Source organism: Stegodyphus dumicola, chromosome 1, assembly GCF_044657685.1.
Source record: "Stegodyphus dumicola isolate Sdum_Otavi_A_Nest chromosome 1, ASM4465768v1".
NCBI classification, from domain to species: Eukaryota; Metazoa; Arthropoda; class Arachnida; order Araneae; family Eresidae; genus Stegodyphus; species Stegodyphus dumicola.
In genome coordinates, this window is record NC_140768.1 from 220,785,573 (window position 1) to 220,809,329 (window position 23,757).

The window sequence follows — 23,757 nt, forward strand, 5'->3', positions numbered from 1 at the left end:
CGCAGTTCCTTTTCATGGACGACAATGCACCATGTCATCGCACAGTAGCTGCCTAACAGCTCTTAGAGAGTGAGAATATTGAACGTATGGAATGGCCGACACGATCTTCGGATCTCAATCCCATCGAGCATGAATGGGATTTTCTAGGCAGACGCTTAGCAGCTCGTATTTTACCACCAGTAACGATTCCGGAGCTTCGATTGGCGCTGCAAGACGAATGGGCAGCAATGCCTCAACAACTCATTGACACCCTCATTCTCAGCATGGGCAGACGCTGTGAAACCTGCCTAGCAGTTAGGGGAGATCATATCCCCTATGAAAGAGCGGATGTTTCTTGCTGGATACCCATCACAGGGATGTTTCGGCCTTCAGTCGCATTGCGCTCCATGCTACTTTTTCAATAAAGCTTACATTTTTATCCCTCTGATTTCTCTTTTAGTAAGTGTTGCTTACATTACTTATGTCCTTACGTTTTGGGGATCTTACGGTATTAAATGTGTTGATTTGGAAAGCTTTTGTACAGAAATAAAAGTTATATTGAAAAAAACCGTCTCGTCCTTAATTTTTGCACACCAGTGTATATCTTATTATATACATATAATCAAAATTAATGATCTCTCGTGGTTAATATAGTTTTGATTCTAGAACTAGAAAAACAAAAATAGAAACAAACAAACAATTATGCAAAAAATAAAAATGCCCTTATTTTCTCCTGTTCTTATCTTGAGTTGTTTCTCACAAACCAGCTTGTACGAATACTTTTTATACATACTTACTTTTTGTACATTTAGTTAACAAGTTCAAATTAGCAATTCTTCGAGAATCAATTGATAGTTGGAAATTTAATCATATGTTTGATTTGGGGTCTGCAAAATTTATCCAGAAAGCTTCTTCCATCGGTGAGTTGGATTTTTCTTAAAGCTTTTCACATTCAGAAAAATTTATCTTGTTCTTGTTTATTCAGAAACATTTATCTTGACTGGACTGAAATTACAGTCCAGAATTTCGTAACTCTTAAAATTTTATTAATTAATTTTTCGATTTTCGTTGCTATTTCTGCCGGCTCTATGTTCTTGATCGCTTTACTTCTTTTGGGTATAAACACAGCCGTGGCTAGATTTCCTTCTTCCTGATGAAAATAAATATTTTCAAGTAGTATATTTCACTTCGATATTTTTTACTAAACGAGTTCAGAATTTTAGAAAGCATGCAGCTACGTAAATATAAAGATATCCGAGAAAGTAGCTAAATTAGCTTAACGCTGGTATATGTTTTAACTAAATTATTGAAATAGAATCCATAAGTCACTGAATTCAAACGAATATTCATCTACTTGTGAAAACAGATTAACTATAGATAGCGATCGTCAACCACAAGTGTTTGAAATAATTATCTATTTGCTCTCTTTGTAAACTGATAATTATTTTAAACTTTGGTGATTCTTCTCGTGCATACAGGCACCTGAAGTAATAACGAAAATCAAGATACCATATATCATTGGCCATAGATCTTGGGCCACAATAGCGACATGAATTTGTGTTCACCTTCCTAATGTCCGCCCATGAGGCATGTGAGTGACCTCTATTGATCCCCTTACCAGTCGGGCGGCAACCATATATCTTCAGATGCTCACGAGCTAATGAAGTAATTAAATTGATCCCAGGTATCACCAAATTATAAGCTAAGAAAATTTAGTTTATGGGTATTTTAATAAGCTTCTATTATAAGATCTATAGCGGAAAATTTATCTTTACGTTATAGACGTTCTAGCCATCACAACAAATCGGGTAAATTCCAAAAGCACATGCTTTATGCTTTGAAAACCATTTAGCAGAAAGATCGCGTGTTGAAGTCGAAACTGATGAACTGAACAGCAACAAAGATAAATTGATTGTGAAACAGGAAAGTGAACATAATTTATAAATAAATACCAGCTGAGTATTAAAAGGCACAAATTTTTATTTTCTTACATGTTGCATTACAGAGTCTTCTAAACGACATTTGTGTTACAAAATAATTGAAATCGATGCATTATTCCGCTGAGTAAATGGTTGATGAATATGTCTGTAGGTTATATAATTAAAACCTCGTTGTTGATTTATTTGTTACAACGAACCACGCAAGGATGATCGTCCTTGGAGATCGAGAGGAGATATACGTCATATTTACGTCACATTACGTCACGTAGTAGGGTGCGTATAGAAACTTACGGAACATCTTTAATTAATAATTCATATTTCCAGGTGATAGAATTCCAGGAAAAACAATCAATTTGCAACGACTTTAATTATTCATAAGAACTCATAAGAACACAGACTGCAAAAATATGAAATATTCTGAATTCTTTATTTGAATATCAAATGCGGGTCACAGTATTCTTTTATTCTTCGAAATGTCTTTCGTTGAAGATTCTCATTTTACGATGGATTTATATAGACTCTAGAATTAATTCGCAAAGTTTTGCGTTTAGTTGTTTTGTGATTTTCTTTTCATTCGAGTCTTCGAATATTTCTTTCATTTACATTTCATCTTTTTACAGTCGTTCTCCTTCAGTTATTTTATATGATATTGTATATGAAATATAAACATTGCTTTTGTTCTAAGCCTGTATGTTTAGTCCAATAATAAATAGTCTGAGTCTTAAAAACAATTATTAAACATCAACTCGGTACACATGCTACACTAAGAATGTTATTTCGTTCTGATTGTGTGTATGTGTGATGTGTGTATATGATTGTGTGTGTATATTCTATCGGTATATAACCCGGAAGAGTAACACAAAATTATAAAGCACCACTCGTACACGTGCTAGTTTAGGAACTCTATTGTGTTCTGAAAGTATGTGTTTAGTTTTTCGGTACATAACCTGAGATCAACAGAAAATTATTAAGAACCAATTTGTACATACTCACCATAAGAAATCTTAACCTTAGCAATGCTGAAGGAAAATCCTCCTCCTTCACTGACGGACGCTTTCACTTCGATGATTTTTTGACGAAATATTCTCTCAATAGCAGCTTCATACTTGAGAGCATAAAAACCCAGCTTTATTTATAGTACTAGAAATTTCATCAATTTCTTTGATGAAAGTAATTTCAAGTTAATTCATTTTCCTTCGCAATCACATTAAACTCAGGGATTGATTTTGATATTCTGTCAATTATAGCTACTGCTGTAGAAAGAAAATTGGCAGCTATTACTTTATTAACAATACCTCCTAATTCTGTGACAGCGGAGGCACTGTACTCAATATTGGCTACTCTATATTTATGATTACTGCAGCAAATTCACTGTGTCCATAATATTCTGAAATAAGCTTTGATATTTTTGCTAATCGGACTTGAAGAAGACGTCACTTCCGATACTGTTTCCTTACAGTCTATGCATTCGCGTTTGATCACATAAATGAAAAGTGTTACAGCAAGTGAAAGCTCGACCTTTATCAAGCCTCAAATGAATACCCAGAATAGAATGAGCTCGCTAAGCAAAACATGACTTCTTTTTACTATTACGTGTCTCGCAATTTCAAAGTTTGTTCCTCAGAACCTTTGCTTGCTAATGAACTCAATTATTTGATATCAGTTGCCATTGAGGAGGATTTTCACCCATGGACATAAATAAATTCTTTGCAAAATTTTCATCTTACTACCAGAGATTCTCAGTTGTTAGAAAAAGCATTACTTATCTTGTCATGCTCCCAGTTCATCCTTCTGTCAGTTACAAAATTGCACGTTTTCTCCAGAAGCTCAGTTTTCTAGTTATTTTTCTCACGTATCAATGAAATCCATAGTTCGATTCTTCAAGATCCCTTTTCTAATTTGAAATATTGGGGGGTTTATCGCATACCTTATCAGTTTTGTTTTCTGACTAAAAAAGCGGTAAAGTTTCGCATCAAGGCATACGAATCTTTTGGCCGAAAAGGCGAAATTTCGGAAATTTTATAATAAATTTAAATTTGGGTGTGCAAAAATTATCCAAAAAGCTTCTTCCACTGGTGAATTGAAGTTTCTTAAGGCTTTTCACATTCACAAACATTAATCTTGTTTAGTTAAGGACTTTAATTCGAATTCAGTCCTTCCTAACGCTTTTAATATTCTATTAACTTAGTTTGTCAATTTTAGTTACAGTTCCCGCAGACAGAGGGCGTTACCTTCTAGATCGCTTTACTCATGTTGGGTATAAATATAAAGCGGCTTTACCTTCATTAGGGATGCGATCGTCTGCGTTTTCGCCTTGTGGTTGCTTATCTTGTGCCACTGATCGCTCATCACTGTATTGTTGGATTTCGATCCTTCGATTTTTTACTGTTTTGGATTGTTACTCTTTAGCTTTGACTATCAGTGCTGAAGACAAGGGCCCGCCGGCTCATCCAGAACACCTTCGTGTGGGTCTGGTTCCGGAGCGCCGGACTCCATTAATTTGCTTATGAATGATGGAACCATTTTTGAAAGTTTTTGCGGCTACCGTTGAGGAGCTGAGAATTAAGAAACAAAATGGAAGTCTTTCTATCAAAGAATTTGATCTACTTCAAAAAGTGTATGATGCGTTAATTGCTGCTCACAAAGAAATTGAAGAGTCATTAGAACATCAAGAAGAAACTCCTCCTACACCTACAGAAAGTGAATGGAAAATTGTCAAAAGAAAACGTATGAAAGGCTCACCTAATATGCAAAATAAAGACAATTCAAATGAAATTCCTTTCGAACAAGAAACGGATAGTTCAGGTAACGAAACTGAACAAAAACCCAAAGGAGATTGTAGTGTGGGTAAAAGGAAAAAGGGTCATTTTCGTCCCATTAATCCTTCTCAGCTCAAACCAGTTGTTACTCCTTCCATTAATAGTCAAGAATCAATGGACACTAGTCCTGTTGTTCCAAATGAATCTCAGAAAAATGAAGAAATACAAAACGATCAAAACAAAAAAGGCAAAGCGCCACCTGCCATTTGTATAAATGATAAAAATTTGATTGGAAAGAACTAAAAGCGTTATTTGCAGAACATAAATTATCAGACAAATCTGATTACACAGGTTACATTCAAAAAGAAGGCTTTAAAATTAAAGTCTCTCATGTCAACATTCATAGAGAAATGACAAGTGTTCTGAACAAAAAGGAAATTAAATATCACTCCTTTCTCTTGCCTGATGAGAAGAATCATAAAGTAGTCTTCCGTCATCTTACAATGGACACAGATCCTGATGAAATCAAAGAAGAACTTTTAAGCAAAAATTACGAAGTGTCAGTCAACTCTCTCGTAGATTTAAAGGAGAAGTTAAAAAATTTCCACTTTTTCTTATCACTCTGAAGAAAAATGAAAAATCTAAAGAAATTTCTAAAGAAACCAAAATTTGTGGATTACATATCAAAGTCGAACCATATAAAGGACGCTCTGGCCCAGTCCAGTGCCTCCGATGTCAAGGATTTCACCATTCACAAGCTGCTTGCCACAATGACTTTAGATGTGTTAAATGTGGTGATAACCATGACTCAAGAACCTGTCAAAAAGACAAGAATGCACCTGCTAAATGTGCAAATTGTGGTCTAGACCACACAGCTTCATTTAAAGGTTGTGAAAAGTTTCCGAAGCAAGCTAAAAAAGAACAAATCAAATCATATGCTGATAGGTTTATTATCAATAAGTCTTTTGCTGAAGCCATCAAAGCTAATAACAATCCTTCTCCAAATCTTATTGCAGAAGCAAAAAAGATATTTGACGACCTTAATACTCTAGTCACCTTCCTGAAAAACTCAGGAATACAACTCCTTGCGCAAAACATCCGTCAAAATGCCACTAATACAGTATCAGATGAAACTAATTGCTGGCATTGTTAACAAATTTGATGAACTTTCGGACTTTTTTATAGAATATAACATAGATATTGGCATGATCTCTGAAACAGATGTTGTTCCTGCCGATAGACTGTATATTGCTAATTATCGCACCTACAGAGGTGATAGACTTTCACAAAGAAGAGGAGGAGCTGCAATTTTTGTTAAAAACTCTCTGCAATCCTGTCTTGTCTCGACAAACTCTGCTTCTGGATTCGAAAGTGTGACTGTTGCTGTTATACTCCCACAATTTGGTACCATCCATTTTACGGCTATTTATAATCCACCACGAAACCGACTTTCTGAAAATATGTTAAAAAATTTACTTCCTGAAGATCAGCAAGTTATTATTGCCGGAGACATGAATGCTAAGCACCTCGAATGGGGATGTCGTCGTTCTAACACCAATGGACGTATTATGCATAATTTTATCTGCAATCATCCTGTCGCATTGCATGTATCTTCTGAAGCCACTTATCGTCCTGCCTCTCCAAATCTCTCGGACATCTTGGATAATATCCTTACAAATACTTCTATCCCTATTTCCTTGGAAGTCAAGGCAGAACTTACATCTGATCATGTACCTGTCATTGCTTCTCTTGGTGTTTCTAAAGAAGATCCTCCTATTACCAGAAATAATACTGACTGGATTACTTTTCACAATATCTTACTCAAACATCCTCCTATTTTCATTTCACTTTCTACCAAACAGGATATCGATCTTGCCATTAAAATCTTCACTGACAGTATACTGAAAGCTTTCAGAGATGCTACAGTTACCATTCAATTAACTAACAATAATATTCGACTTCCTCGCAGTATCAGAGACATTATCAAAGAAAGAAACCGATTGCTGAAGCTTTGGCACCGTAACTGAGACCCTGCCCTTAAAAGAGAAATCAATATTTTTAATAGAAGAATCAAGAAACTTATCACTGATTTTAAAAAGGAGACAAGAGAAGATTTTATATCTAAACTTAATATTAATGATGGTTCTCTGTGGAAGTATCTTCAAAATCTTAAAAGAAGCAGTATTAATAATAGACCTATTCATACGGATACTAAAATTGCCTACTCACTTAAAGATAAAGTCGATATTTTCGCTGAATACCTGGAAAAACAGTTTACTCCTAATATGGAGCCCATGAATCAGACCTTTAAAGATGTTCTCGAAAACTATGTGTATTCCTGGCTTCATTTTTCTTCGGCTCATAACACCCCAAGGCTTACTTCTCCTATGGAAATTACTAATATTATTAAATATCTCAACATCATCAAAAAAGCTCCTGGAAGTGATCAAATTACAAATAAAATGCTTCGTAACTTACCTAGAAAACTTATCAGTAAATTCGCTAGTATTCTCAACGCTTGTCTTACTCTGAACTATTTCCCTGATCCTTGGAAGCAAGCCAAGATCTTTCTTCTTCCCAAACCGGGTAAAGATGTGACCAAGCCTGATGGCTATCGTCCTATCAGTTTGTTATCCAGCCTTGGTAAAATTTATGAAAGACTTATTCTCACTAGATTGGAACCTTTTCTTCACTTGCTACCTAATGATCAGTACGGATTCAGAAAAAACCTCAGTACTACTCGACAACTAGTAAGAATTGTAGAATTTGTGGGATCTGCATTCCATAGCAAGCAAAGTGTTGCGCTCCTTATGCTGGACGTGGCAAAAGCCTTTGACCGCGTCTGGCATGAGGGGCTCGTCTTCAAGCTTATCAACTTGGGACTTCCTAGAGAGCTCATTCTTCTGATCTTCTCCTTTTTGCAGAACCGCACTTTCTTCGTCGCTCAAGGAAATGAAAAATCCAATTCAAGACCTATAAGATCTAGCGTCCCACAAGGAAGTATTCTCGGTCCAGTACTATATCTTTTCTACATATCAGATTTTCCTCACCCTGGTTTGGACAATTACTCTCTGTTAGCATGTTATGCCGACGATACGGTGATTGAAATTAAATCCATTCAAGCTAATCATGCAATAGACAAAATGCAAAATTACCTCTATGCCGTAGAAGACTGGTGCACAAATTGGCGAGTAAAAATCAATGCTAGCAAGTCACAACTTTTAATTCTTAGCAAAACTAAGAAAAACATTGCTTTTAAAGACCTCTACCTTTTTCAGGAAGCTGTTCCTCTGGTCACAAAGGCCAAATATTTAGGAATTATTTTGAACCAAAGGCTCGCATGATCTAATCACTTTAATAGTGTCAAGAGCAAAGCCATGGGCATAATATGCAGATTTCTCCCGGTCATTGTAAAATATTCAAATCTTAGCTTGCGTACCAAAAAAACATATATATACCACTTGCATTCGACCGATACTTTGTTATGCTGCTCCTGCTTGGAACACGGTCACTCAAACTCAACTGCATCAATTACAAGTAGTGCAAAACAAATTTCTGCGCATTATTACTGATTCACACTATCTTATCCGCAATAAACTTTTACACAGAGACTTAAAACTTGAGACGATTCCAGATTACATCAGAAGATCTAATGAAACATTCTTCAACAAAGCTGTGCAGTGTGACTTTGTTAATTACTCCCAAGTCTTTAATTATGAAATTCTCTTCGAAGATAGAAGCGTCAGACCACTTGCAGCTCACACCTTCATGGGAGAAGATGACAACTTTTTCACTTAGATCCTCAATTGTTAGCTATTTATACTTCCAATGCATCTGATTTTGATTGAAGTTCCTCTGTAGCTTCGTTGAATAATTGTATTTAAATTGTGTTGTATAGTTGTTTTGTATTGTGTTGTATTTAGCACTATTGATTGATGTTATTTAATTGTATTTAAATTGTCATTGGAACTATTGCTGTAGTGTATCTTCTCGTATTGTTGTCATTGATTTCCATTGTCTTGGGTCCTCCTTGAAAGCTATGATCGCTCGTCACATTTTGCGAACTTGTCCGATTGGATTGTCTTGCTCCTTTTGGTACTTCTCTTCTTCCCCTTATCTCCGTTTTCTCATCTGAGATTTTCTCCACGTCCGGACTTATTTATGTCAAGTGCCCTTGGGCTTTAATTCTGGAACGGCAACATTGCTCTTCGCAATAGCTCGTCAATTATAGAGTCTAAGTCTAAATTAGGGATTTCTTTGTTCCTGATAGACTTAACTGAAATCTACGCTAAACATAATTGTTTCATTGCTAATTTTATGAGCGCAGAGTGTTAAAAGTAATACCAAAGTCGAATAGAGCTAAAAAAAGATTTCGCATTATATGTGAAAAATTCCTCAATTTCTGTTCCAAAACGCGAGCTGTAAGTTAGGGATTGCGAATATCAGAAGGGCTCGAAAATTTAACATATCAACAGAGCAACACCCAAATCACACAAAAACGAGGCATATTCTTCCACTGTATACCAAATACGCGATATTATATAATCGAATATTAAATTTTTCCGAAAATACGTGAACATTGCCAAACAGGAGAGTTTCCCTTATGTATAGGTCAAGGAGGAAGTCTAGTTAAATTTCTAGTCTTAGTTATACTGAATGCGGAGATTCTATCAGAAATATTTCAGAGATTTTGAATGATCATCAGTTATGCATTATTTCGCATACTGTCATCCAAATCCCCAGAGTTAAAAATCTTATATTTCTGTTTGTATATGAAATATTCACAAGTTATGAATGGTTGGAAACATGTAATGCAAGGCAGGAGATGTAAAGTAAACACCTAACATTTAAAAGTGAATGCAAATATCCACATGACAATAGGAGAAAGAAATTAATATTAATTTGCTGAAAGAATGTTATTTGAAATAAGTTTTTAAAATATTTTACTTTCTCAGATATTCTTCATTCAAGGATTCCTCTTCGAATATGTAGTTCCAGCTCTACGAAGATTAAGAGGACCAATTCACAAGTATGAGAAGCTCCAAAAGGAGTTAGAAGCCAATAGTAAATGGCCACCAGTTGGGCGCTATGAAATAGCCAAACTGAAAGGTAAGTTTACGCATTTTAAAAGATATGCTAAACGTAGAGTTATAACATAATGTAAAGAAAGAAGTTGTTAATGATTCTGATTTTATTATCATAGTTTTTATGATTATATATATATATATATATATACCTATCTATGTTGTTGTGATTAATCTCGCTTTGAAATCAGAGCAAGCCCACGAAATTAATGATGGCAAGAAGTCAAAATTGCGCCTGTCGTTGACACGAGCCTTGGGCACCATACGGATGACAGTAAGACTTTACTCAGTTCCACCCTCAATTGGAAGGAGAACATCCTGGGAGGACGGGTCCGAAGATCTCCCATATTTCTTCTCCTACCACTAACCTCTCGAGAGGATTTTCGGCAAGCCGCATATTTTGAATGCCCCCATGCTGCACAGACACTAAACATTTACAAACATCAGTGAACTTGGGATTCGAAACCTGGCCATTCGGTACGGTAGTCAGGGTCAATAACCAGTATACTGGTTGGGCGGCATCTATTTATGTAGGAATAAAATTCATTAACTAGTTTTCTTCCAATATGTGCTGTGTTTTTCATATTAAATACCAAAATAAAACCTATTAATATTTTATTCTTCCTTTTTGAACTTTCTGTTAGTTATTCTCGGATGATTTATGCAATTCATAGTACTAGACATCAAATTTTATACCAGAAAAAGGCTAGTAAAAACTAATTATTCTCTAAATGTGCAATGAAATGTAAAGAGAAAAATTTCGCAAAATGCCACACCCTTCCTCTCCTACCATAACCTCTCGAAAGGAATTTTGGCTCGTCACACTCTAAAGAGTGCCCCCATGCCAAACATACATGCTTTTTTCGGGATTCGAACCCAGGCCCTTTGGTACGGCAGTCAGAGTATATCGGTCAAGTATTAAATATAGTTATTAAGTTTTTAAGTATTATTTCTATTTCCATTTCCTGATTTTATTGTAGTTCACACATAATGCGAAAACCTGATACAAAATTATTTTAGACTTGTTTTAAGTATTTTAATTTATAATTTTAGATGAGTATGGATCCGATGAAGTGGATGCTGCTATTACCCGGCATTCTAGTAGGAGATACAATTGGACAAGACAAAGCAGCGATCTGAGACATTCCATGCTTGTTGGACTAAAACTTGCCAAATCCAGCGAAACTGACGATTCGCCGGACGAAGCTCTTTCTTTCGTGACTTTCAAGGATGGAAGGCACAAAGTGAATGCAACTGTCAACAATAGTCAAGATTTTGTTTAGAATTTCTGATGAATATCCTGAGATAAGTGAAAAGGAAACAGTGAGGATTTTTTAGAGAAATAACGCTGAGTTATTTATGATTTTAACGCTGGGTTAAAATCATTTGTTCTCAGTGTTCACAGCTCCGAAAATATAAACTGAATCGTGATCATTTATCCAGTGTTACCATGCTACGCAGAAAAACAGTCTGTGGATATTTAATCTGCGCAGTATGAACATGAATTACTCCGTGTCATTAGTGCGTCCCTTGCAATAAAGAATTTGAGATCAGTCCAAAAAATATTTCAAAACCTGTTATTTGCTGATCGTATTCCGAACCGAGAGACATTTTCCGGCTTCTTTACGTCGCTAATACTGCAGGCAGCCAACACAGAATAAATGAATGACATCACTAAAAGTGAGAAAAAAAATCCAAGAATTATGAATCCATATCTAATTTTAGTGCTGAAAACAGTTGTATTGTGAAGCTAAAATAGCATTTCATGTTCTTAAAAGTCTAAAATGAGTCGAAATTGAAAGTTTTATTCTTTCTTCGGATAAAAAGAAAATCAAAATTTGCTATTAACAAACGCTATTATTTTTATTACCTAAATTTCATCAAAAATGAATCTTACTCTAAAACTATAAAGCATATTTTATATATTGCATTTTTGTTAAAATATTTCATAGTGAGAGAAAACTTCATAAAATATTCCAAAAACACAGAAGCTGCGAATAGTTTCGGTAGATATTTCGTATAAAGTACCAAATGACTTTTCATACCATTACTGAAAATCATCTCAATAAAATTTAGTGAAATTCGCTATTCTGTCAGGAATAATAGTTAGATTAAGAGATAAAATATGCAGGATAAATAAGCTATTTACAATACGGACATCTGATATAATTGCAGACGTATTACGATTAAACCATGAGTCAAGCAAAATGTAAATGGGAAAATGATTAGTGGAAGTAGATACACAAATTTCGAAACAGAAAGTTGCATAAAAATGTACATGGAATGTATAAAATATGTATGGGAAAGAAATAAGATGTAATGGTTAGGAATCTGTACATAACATACACATCTACAAACGTTAATAAAATAAACTATAGCAATAAAAATATAAATTTCATGAGTAGGAAATAATTATCATATATTTATATACAGAAAAGGATTTTTTAAAGAAATGCTTAATTATATTTCAGATTTGAATTATAGTAGCTCTTAAATCTTTATTGGAGCGAACACTGTAGAGTTCAAAACTCAATGCTCTACTAGACAATTTTATGCTTAGTTCTTCAAGTGTCAAACGGTATAGTCAAGTGTCAAACGGTCAAACGGTATAGGAACTTTGCACTTTAGTTTAAGACATTACATTAAAATTGCATTCCATCTACTGTTGTTGTAAGAAAGAAAATGTATGTTCCTTCTAGGCATTTATATCAAGCATCTCTTAAAATGTCATTTACATAGTTCAAATATATAGTTTTTCATATATGCTTTCTTATGTTTTATTTTTATCTTTGCAACATTCATCTTTATACATACATTTCCATAGTATGGCCACAAAAAGTTAGGAGTTGTTAGAGCTACTTTTTTTAGTAGTAAAGGCAAAATAAGGTTTACTTTACACACTATTTTATCCATCCTTTTCGCATGCCTTTGTAGTGTAACTGCAAGCACACTTGATGTGTATTCGGGAGGTCCAGAGTTCCAATCCCGGCGAGGGTACTGTGGATTTCTTAAAACGTTTTGACTTCGAAAAATTCTAAAAGACTTAGTATTCTAAAAGGCTTAGTATTAGTAGCGCCTGAACTAAGGTGGTGGTGCACGATAATTCATCACCTCCGAGATTTGGCGTATGGTTCCCCTCAGTCGCCCAGAGGGGGAGTACTTAAAGCATTATTCCCCATTGTGCCTTCTTTCATTTTCCGCGTGCCTTTGTGGTGTAACTGCGAGCACTCTCATCGCGTATGCGGGATATCCGGAGCTCAAATCTCGGCGAAGGCACATCGGGATTTCTTGTTTCCTGCATCGATATAACCTAATGAATCTACAACCTTTTAACACTGAATTTTATTCTTAAGATTATAATTCTGCGCAAAAATTAAAATGCTTAAAAAAAGAATGATGTGTAAATAATTTAGATGTAACGTTCATAACATAGAGTTAAAAAGAATAAAAAAGAACACGTATCTATATTTTTAATGCAATATTTATAATTACCATACTGCAGCAAAATAACCCCAGATCGTCGTAATGTGTCGCAAGTGAAAAAATTTAATGCAGACACCACATGAACTCTTTGTACGGCCTATTAAATTTGACACATTTTTTGCTGCGCTTCATTAAAATTTATTTCCTCAAATTTCAATAGAGATATATTTCTCATTCAATCAATTTAGTTCTTACTTTGCAGCAGTGAAAAAATATACAAAAACTCAACATCTTTACTAAAACTTATAAAATACAGAAACAGCTAACACACCAAATATAGTTAAACATCGTTAAAAAAAGAATTTTTGCAATTAAAATTAGAGTTTCTATGCAGAAACAAACAAAGCTGACTTTTGGTACCACTGGGGAAAAACACTGAAGTGGGTACACCAACTGACTTAATTCACTGTTCTACTGAGTTTTAAATGTAAACAAAAGGCAGCTTCGTTAGGCTTAGCACCACTTAAACAACTTTTAAGCTGTTGATAATTCTACAAGTATTGCATGCAGATTTACTAAAGGCTTTAAGAACTTTAACTGAAACATAAGAAAAACACAATTCAATCAGTTTTAAGGGCCCACCAGCGGCCGAGCGGTAAAGTCGCTGAACACTGGTAGTTCGGTCTGAGGTTCGAATCCCGCGAAGGGGCTGGCTGCATGGGTGTTTTCGTGGTTTTCCCCATGTGTAACATGTATACGAGCCAGTTCCCTTAGAAAGTCCTCCACGAAGGCATTTCTTCCTTTAGGCAGATAGCCTTCGAGGCTTTGCCGTAATTAAATAATCTAACCTAACCTAACCAATCAGTTTTAAAGCAAAACATGCACGATTTATTAACATATAAGAATAAAATAGAGCTTATCGAGCCGGGTAAGAGGCTGGATGTATATATATATGCATAAATAAGAGAGTAGCACGGGTAGCTGTTTTAGCAGTCCCATATACAAAATTTCAAAGTATTACGGCTAATCGATTTTGAGTTATGCGACATACATAACCTACGTACGTACGTACAGAAGTCACGGAAAAAATTCCTTTTAAATCCATTTTAGAATCCGTTTTGTAAAAATCAGTCCTTTGTTCTGTCCGTACGTACAGAGCATCGTTCAAATTGACGCGAGAGCTGCCTAAAGGTACCAAATGGATATTTTCTTTCAAACATTATACCCGAATTTTTTATCGCGATTTTACTTCCTTTACTTTGACGAACATTGTGTTAAAGGTTCTCGTGACAGGTGGTATAGTTAAGGAACCTTAAAACAGTTCTCTCAAATTTTGATATTTTTTTTGTGACTAGGTGACAGAAACAGTATTTCTTTCGTTTTCAGTAGATAAACTGTAAATCATTCATTATCAGTAAATGATATAGTCAACTGAGAATATTAAATCTATATTTTAACACCCATTGTTTATAATTTAGTGCTATTTTAATGGTATATTCTGGACTCTTGTCACCCGCTTACTTATTGACATCTGATATATCGTTTAATTTTTAGCCAGTTCCTGGCGGCATGAATGCTTCCTTTAGTCATAAAGGCATGCTTCCTTTTTCTCGTCTTTAGAGTATAGTTTTCCTCATTATATGCATGATATTCCAAATACAGATATCATAAATGGCTTATACGATACTAACATGGCTGTTAGAAATTTATCTTTATAATTTTTACACTTACAGAGATTTCTTTAAAAAGCGCCGACAAGCGGCCGGGTAAAGTCGCTAAACACTGATAGTTCGGTCGAAGGTTCGAATCCCTCAAACGGGCTGGCTGCATGAGCGTGTGTAACGCGTATACGAGCAAGCTTGCCTTCGAAAATCGTCCAGTTAGGCAGATAGCCTTCGAATGCTTTGCCATAATCAGATAAAGCAACCCAACCTGTTAAAAGCTCAGTTTAAAAAGTGTGGTTAAATAAAATGCTCAAAATGTTAATTTCCATAGAATCTTTTCTTTTGCATTTATATTAAATTCGTAATTTATATAAATTTTTTAAATAATAAAATAGCATCTCTTGTCTAAAACTGTATGAAATCAAGTATATTTTTTAGACATTAGTTTTAGGTCAGTTAATGATCTTAATTTTATACATCTTAATTATCTGTCAATTAATTTTATAAAATTGTTTCTAAATTTTAAATTCGTAGAATTTCTCTCTCTATTTATTAGAAGTTAAAAATTTTTTAAATATTGATAACATACATTAAACTTTAAGATTTCATTTTGAAAAGATTTTTAAAATAAGTATACTGGTATGCATACTTATTTTAAGAATAATCATTTAAGATTATCGCCGGTTTAAAAAACTCATTAAAAGATTACGCATTTCAAAAATAATCACAGTTCAACTTAGGTTGATATTAAGGCTATTATTTCGAGAAAAATTCACATTCACCTTTTTTCCTCAACAGAGCATTTCTTTTTAATCAAATGCAGAAGCAGTGTCAATAAGTGCTGACTCAGCTCTAACAATATTCAGTATATTTTCTTTAGGAAGTAATAACCCATTTTTGTTTAAATATTTTCAAAACTTCTTCCAGCACACAATTTTAGCTCTTTGACAATAAAGTGGAATTCTTAAACTGCCCTTCTTTTAATGCAAAAATCATACAGAATAGCTTACCATCTGATATGAATTTGCACTAAAATGCCATATGAAATATCAAATATTGCATTTGGTAATCAAAAGTAATTAAAATTATAGAAAATAATGATTCTTTATTATACTAAATTCGAAGGATTTTCTTGGTAATTTAATTTCTTGGAAATCATAACTAGAATTTTTTAATATTTAGACGTTAGAAACGTAATCAGCAGGGCTTAATTTCTAATCAAAAGTGCAATCTAAATCAGATGAGTTGGAGCCCTATGTAAGGCCATCAGAAATAAATTAAAAAATAAAATAACAAATAAAGTAATAAAATAACTAACACTTGAATAATTAAATTCAATAAAATATAAAGATATAAATAAAAATGTAATACATTATAAATTCACGATAAATAGTTAAATAAAGAAACAACATATTTAATCTAGTCTTATTTGGGGCTCCGGACGAACTTACAATTTCATTCAAAACTAAGAAATAGCTCAGCCAGCCTACGGCTGAATTTAAGTCCTGAATATACGGTATAACGTACTATTTCAAGAGATCTGAGGAAAAAAAAACATTCTTTTCCAGTACACCAATGGAAAACCATAAAACGATTAAAACTTCACTAATAAGGTTTGGTTTGGTTTAGTTTGTTACGCCAAAGCACACTAGGACTATCTGCCTAAGGCCCTAAGAGAAGGGATGTATTCGTGGAGCTTTTTCTAAGGGAAATTGGCTCATACACACGTTACACATGGGGAAAACCATGAAAACACGCGTTCGCCTGAATTCAAACCCATTCGAACCAAGTCGGAACTACCAGAGTTCAGCGATTTTACCGCTCGGCCGATGATGAGCCTTCACTAATAATAAAAGAGATAATGCTAAAAACAATATGAGAGTATGGAAAGAAATTTTAATGGAGAACATTAGCTTAGAAAACAAAGAGAGAAGATTCCATTGCTGACCTGCCGATATAATTCTAGATATCAAACAAAATGCTACTGGGCAAATAAAATTTCCCGCATCCGATCCGACAACAGTACGAGAAAAAAAAGTAAGGTCTACACACGTGACAGTTTTTGTTCCCCGTGTTTGGCTACTTAGTTCGAGTGTGGAAGTGAGAGGGCACTAGCACGGACGAGCACTACCAAGGTAATCACCTTTAAGACTTTAAGGAAGTTGTGTGTGTGTGATTATGTCAAAGCCTCGAGGGCTATCTGCCTAAGAGAAGGGATGCCTTCGTGGAGGACTTTCTAAGGGAAACTGGCTCGTATACACGTTACACATGGGGAAAACCACGAAACCCCATGCAGCCAGCCCATTCGCGGGATTCGAACCTCGGACCGAACTACCAGTGTTCAGCGATTTTACCGCTCTGCCACTGGTGGGCTTAAGACTAAAGGAAAAAAAGCATTTTTGACGCCTCATAAATGCAATACACTACCTGGAGAATAAGCCTTTGACATGAGGGATGGGAGTTTTTCTTTCCTTAAATTTCATAACCTCCGTCAAAGTGTTTGTCCTCCCTAGTACAACAGGGCAGTATTCGGAAGTTTAATTGAGTTCTAAGGCATATTTATTTTTTGGGGCCTTATTTGTGCCGGAGCCCTTCTATTTAGTGTTATGGTGTTTGTTCTCCAGCTAGAATTACGATTAAGAACTCCGGAACCGGGCTCCGACCCAATTTAAACTCTGGTCGGCAGTAGAATTGTTTCTAAAACCTTACGTTATGCTGCTCTACCATATACTGATCAGCTACTATTCTGCCAAGAGTTGTCATTACCACAACTTTGCACTATTCTGTACTGGTGACTAGAAACTGTAAGGTCACCAGTGAGCAATGACTTTAAAGGTAAAAGATACTATTCGGTTTCATTTAATTTTAACAGTTTATGAAAATACATTACTACGCAATTTTCACCTTACGGGATGACTACCAGTATCTGTAGGTTGCTGGAGAAAAACATCTTTGACGGTCGGCTTTGAACTTCGATTTAATTTCATCTATAAAACTTTCTTCATTCTACTCTGGGACCCTTAGATTGACCACCAGTTATCAGCTACTTGTAGATCACCAGTGAGCAACAGCCTTAAATTGCACTCCTGTGTGTCAAATTTAAATTTTTAATTGAAATTAAATTTTTAAATTTAATTTCAATTAAAAATTTTTAATTTGAAGCATAGCTCCGTACCATTAGCTAATCGTTTATCTACATATGAGCAGGATCGTCAAGCTGTAGATCATTGGACAATGACAGTCAAACTGTGCGTCACCAATTAAATGACAAGATACTTGGGCAGTGATATACTTCCATGTAATTTCAATTTAAAAATCTATTTAAATTTATTGGTACTGTCCCAAGCTTATCCCTGTGGATTGACCACCTGCCTGTAAATCATCGATGATAAACAACTTTGAGGAAAGAAGTGACCTTCGATGTAATTTCTTCAAAAATACGTTTAAATTTACAGCATTATCTCACACAGGAGTAATCAACTCGTAAATTACAAGTGAACAAGCGTCTTGATGTGCATTTATTTAATTTTGATTTAAGTTATCGATCTAAAGTTTTTGCATCACCTCACACATGCGACCTGCAGGTTGACTTCAAATGATCCAAACCATAGGTGAACAGTGACCAATAGTCTTGAAAGGCATTGGTCCTCTTAGATTTAATTTCAATTCGTAAATCTGTCTACATCTACTGCATTCCCAACTTATCAATCAGTCTGTAAATAATTAAAAACTTTAATGAATAATACTATTTCATACTAAAACGAAAACATCAGTCCTGTCAAATTAAATCTGACTACCGAAAAAGAGGAAAAAGCAGCGCCTCGAAAAAGTTGGATTATTAGAAGCTGAATTTATTCTGTACATCATAATGCCGAAATTATCCAAAATTGTGGCTAAATGTGTCGATCTGTATAACAATGAGGTACATACGAAGTTTTGTGCAAATGAAGGTATTCGAAATAATGTAGAATATAATGAAATAAAAAGGTTTGCTCAATTATTTTTATGTATATTATGCTGATTGATATTTTATAGTCTTTAAAGAATCTTTAAGCAATTTCATAAAGTTTACATTCATAAAATTACATTTATTTTAATATATAATTTATTAGCTACGCGAATTTCTAATTTTTTAAAAATTATTTAAAATATGACGTTACTGAAATTGTTGACTGAACCAAGAGTATAAACTTACCAACTTTAGCTACCAGTTAGATCTTCAAGAAAAGCAGTGGCATTGACCCAATCCTGTGAAGGGAATAGACTTCAGAACTGAATCCGAAGCAACAAACAGTAATAATATTATTTCGGGCAGTAGTGAGACATTTAGTAACCTATAATCATAACATTAGTAATGATATAACATAAGTAATGATACAGCATAAGTAATGATAACATCAAGCAATGATGTATTTTGCTAATAATAGCAATAACTAAAAAAATTTCTTTATATCTCTTTATTTGAAACCAAGGCTAACTTTTGCGTTAACTTTGGTTTCATATAAAGAGATATAAAGAAAGTCTACTTTTTATGCGATAAGGAAGTATTTTAATATTAATGATAAAAATGTAGTGCATTTCTATATATTAAAAATAATCATAACGTTATGAGACGTATTTTCGTTGCTTGCTGTATGCAGCCTTTTCAGTATTTTTAGTTTAGTTCGTTTGTTTTAACTTTGCATTACAAAGAATGCAAAATTAAAACAAACGAACTACAAAGAGTATGTTTTGCTTGGTTTTTTCAAAATGAAATTATATTTCAAAAATAATATATATGTTTATTATTACACCTTAATCTTTATTATTAATAGGGATAATATTTAATAATATTATCTTTATTATTAATATCTTTTTTATTATTTACATGGTATTACAGAAATTTCCGTGGAATCATAGATATTACTGTAATACCATGCAAATTATTGACGCACAATAAAATCGATTACTGTAACATAATATAAAATGTACTGCAGCAAGCAGTGTGACTTTAAATCAAAACTGCAAAATTAAATCAAGAAAACATTTGCTTACAAGTACTTCGTTTGTTATGTTTCAGCAATTAAGACTGCATATTTAGCATTATAACTAGCAGTATAACGCATAATACTTTTGCGGTTTAACTTATTTCATTATGGCAAAGCGCGGAAGGGTTATCTGCTTAACGGAAGAGACGCCATTGTGGAAGACGTTTTAAGGGGTACTGGCTCATATGCACGAAACACATGAGGAAAACTGAGCTCACTTTCTTCTCGAATCGAACCCAAGTCGGAACTACCCGTGTTCAACGACTTTACCGCTCAGGCGATGGTGGGCGTGAATACTTTTATGAAATGCAATTCAAAACAAAATGTTAATAGTTGTGAGCTACAGATTTAACATTTGTATTGTCAGAAAAACTATACTATAATTTAGTTACAACTATCATGAAAATAACAAGATTGCTCTAAAGAGATAGTAATAAAATGATTGCAGCGTGTTAAGTTTATTTGCCTGCAATGATTCATGTATACTGAATATGAGTTATTTTCTTTTATAGATACTTACATTTAATTGCTTGTATACACAACGAGAGTAATATGACAATAATTTTTACGTATTTTATTTATTAACTGCGCAATAAAGCGAAAATGAAAAAAATGAGACTCTAATGAAGATACCCTGACAATATAAAAATAATTAAAAGTTAGCGTCGATAATATTTAAAATTCTGTGGCTGAAAAAGCTTAAAATTACCACTTTTGAAAATTATTTAATAGGTGCATTAATCAATATTTTAAATAAATAATGTAATGAAAATTTTATGAAGAATTAAAATGAAGATTTTAAAGTCATTGACAATACAAAGTTCCTTAAATACGAATAATTTAAAACTTAATCATTGTTAATTATGGAGAATTTATTGTCTATTTATTAATTGAAAGATTTCAAAATATAGAACATGATAATTTAAATTTACTGTTGAGCATAAATTGTTAGTTCTACGACCCTACATTTCTCAGATTTTTGTTTATATTTAATCGATATTTCGCATGATTTTGGAGAATAATAAAAATATCTAAATTATTAGCACTGAAGTGCAATAAATGATATAAATAAAAGTACATAATTCTTCAATTAAAAGACTGAGTTACAGTTAAAACTGGATGATTAGCGGCCGAGTGCAAAAAATTGCTGACTGTTGGAAATTTCATTCTGGTTTTAAATCCCAGTAAAGAACATGCAGGAGCCAAGAAAGTCCTCTACGAAGGCATCCCTTCCTTTAGGCAGAATTACCGTGGCGTATTTTCCCATAATCTAAATAATTCAATCCAATCTATATTACTTTTGAGAAATTTTATCAGTTGCTTAGTGGTTGGTTTTGCTAAGTACAAAGATGCAAAGTAAGAGCTTTGTTTATTTGCATAAATTAAGTTTGGTTACTCATATAACGAATCCTCATTAATTTGTAGCTTATGCAATTCTTTTTATCATAGGGATAAAATTAAAGTGAATTTTTAGTTATGGACCAGAAACGTCAAAACTGTATCTGATAGATATATTTAAATGAATACTGAACTCCGCCTCTTTTTATCTACCTTACAACAATTGAAAATATGTATAGTGAAGAATCGTATAACACTTATCATAAATAATTAAACTTTCACATAATTCTGTTCCAAAATAGTAAAATCATAAAGGCATACAGCGGTTACATTACTGAAGAAACATAAATTAAAATTTGCAAAAAGTACCTTTGGAAAAAATAGTTGTTCTACCTCTCTCATGCAGAATGATATCTTAGAATCACAAGATTATGTATTATTTGGAACAGACTATTTATAGCTTCTTCGCACAAAGATCACTATAAAGTACATTAAAAGTATATAAGATAAAATATTCAAACACTTATAACCATGTACTTCTGAATGTACTATAAGAAACAAATATATTAACAAACATAATATACCCTTCAATTTAGCAGTGTCATGTTCAAATTTTAAGAACGAATAAAGAACTATATAAGATTTATAGCAAATCGGTAAAGAAAATGTCATGAATGTTACATTTGTTTTATTGTGTGGAAACACAACTTTATGAATTCACATATCTGCTTATTTTGATGGATCTGGAAACAAAAAAGGGTATTTCATAATTAGTAAGAACACATTTTAGTTTTTCACAGGACTATGACCACTTTTTTTCCAGTTACGATATTTATCTATCGTATACCTTTGTATGCTATAGTTGCCACAAGCGTAGCAACTATCTAGCAGTACTTTGTTTTCCTTTAAGAGATTATAGATATCTTGAACTTGCAGAGAAAGACCGCAGATTTTCAGGATCACAATTGTTTCAATTTTGAGAGTAGAAAATACATTAAACTTTGAGTGCTCATTCCTCTTGCATACCGCGCCAAAAAGTATGCTAGGAGATATTTTGAAGTATATAGTCGTCACAAATTATCTGCTTCTACAAAAAATAATCTTATTTTACACAAGAATATATGTCTTCATAGTAAATATTCCCCTTGAAGCTTTAAATCTGAAGTAAATTAGGTAGCAGGATATATACGAATGAAAAGTAACTAAAAGCTGAGAAAACTAGTGACTTCAACAATTCTGTGGTCAAAGCGGCAGCGTCAGAAGTCAAGATTTAATTAGTTATTGAATTAAAATTTTACAGCAATTCTTAACTAAAGCAGAATTCGCAAACGGCTGAAACGTCTCTTCTTCCTGTTTAGGAATTTAAATACATTTTCCTTAATGTCACAATGTAAAAGTGTAAGAATGTTGTGTAAATAAAATTAAAGTAGAAGCATAACCATTATAGTAAGATATATATCGCTCCATGGATCAAATTTCGTGTTTGGAAAGCAAGTCTAGTGTTGACAGCAAAATTGTTACAAAAGTTTATCATATTTTATAATCAAGAGTAAGTTGGGTTCAAACTAAAATAATAAATAAATATATTTTTCGCACATTTGTTTAGATTTTAGAGAAAACATGCATTTTATGTACTGGATCTACTAGTTCATTAACTTGATTATAAGATATAAATTTTATGCACTTCTACTCAAAAACATATTTTTTTTAATCTGAATAATTTTGTTTATTCAAATGGCCATTTTTGGGGAAATAGAAAAATTTTTGTTACCATTGTTCAAATGGAGTGGAATAATACAAAAAATCTAGAAAATTTACGTTTTGCCCATTTTATCCATTTGAAATATAAGAACACCATATGTTACCATGACTCCAGTTACAGTTAAAATCATCTGGTTACTAATTACAAACATATTTCCGCCAGTTAAGCGTATATCTGCCATTTTAATGTCATGTGTCATTATCAGGAAAGTCATCAGATCTCTCACATTTGTATTATTCTTTGTCATAAATCCGGAACAATCAACAAGAATTTCTTTTAGGCCTTTGAATTTCTCAATTACGCGATCACCAGCCAGAGTTAACATTAAGAAGTTACCCATTGCTGTTACAGATGTAACTGCCACGAAGACGTTGAGTTTGGGATACTGAGCCCCACTTACAAGTATCACACTCAGGCCGTTGAAAAAGCAACTTATACTAGCCCCATATAGAAAGAGAGCAGTGGTAGAAAAAGCGTGATCAACTTCTTGCACAGCGGATAATATTTTCTTAAATACCAAAACATTCCTAGAAATTGACTCCTGATCCAAGGATTCGATTTGAAAACGCTTCTTCAGCTTACGTGCAAAACTGTGAATGATGTCACTGATTTGGTTGTATGAAGTAACACTCAATAGTAATACAGCTCCACATATTCCGCCGCTGAGGGTGAATATTACAACAGTCGAAAGTCTAAGTATGAGTATAAACAGATCTCTATATTCATTTGGTAATACATATCCAGATATAACTATTGTAGCAGGAAAGTTACTTTCATCAGG

The 23,757-nt window shown here is 33.6% G+C and overlaps 1 protein-coding gene and 1 long non-coding RNA gene across 4 annotated transcripts in view; one reads left to right on the plus strand and one right to left on the minus strand.

Annotated features, from left to right (window-relative positions):
* LOC118199145 (polyamine-transporting ATPase 13A3-like) overlaps nt 1–12,527 on the plus strand; it is a 173,608-nt gene extending 161,081 nt beyond the window's left edge. For all 3 annotated transcript variants that reach the window (XM_085825867.1, XM_085825863.1, XM_085825856.1), the window contains 2 exons: nt 9,634–9,787; nt 10,816–12,527. In XM_085825867.1, the coding sequence (XP_085681993.1) occupies nt 9,634–9,787; nt 10,816–11,045 (384 nt within the window). In that variant the 3' untranslated portion in view covers nt 11,046–12,527. The remainder of the gene's footprint in view (nt 1–9,633; nt 9,788–10,815) is intronic.
* The window catches only part of LOC146999473 (uncharacterized), a 76,091-nt gene that overhangs the window by 48,505 nt on the left and 3,829 nt on the right, over nt 1–23,757 (minus strand). The window contains exon 2 of the long non-coding RNA XR_015043639.1: nt 19,045–19,183. This is a non-coding gene — a long non-coding RNA (uncharacterized LOC146999473). The remainder of the gene's footprint in view (nt 1–19,044; nt 19,184–23,757) is intronic.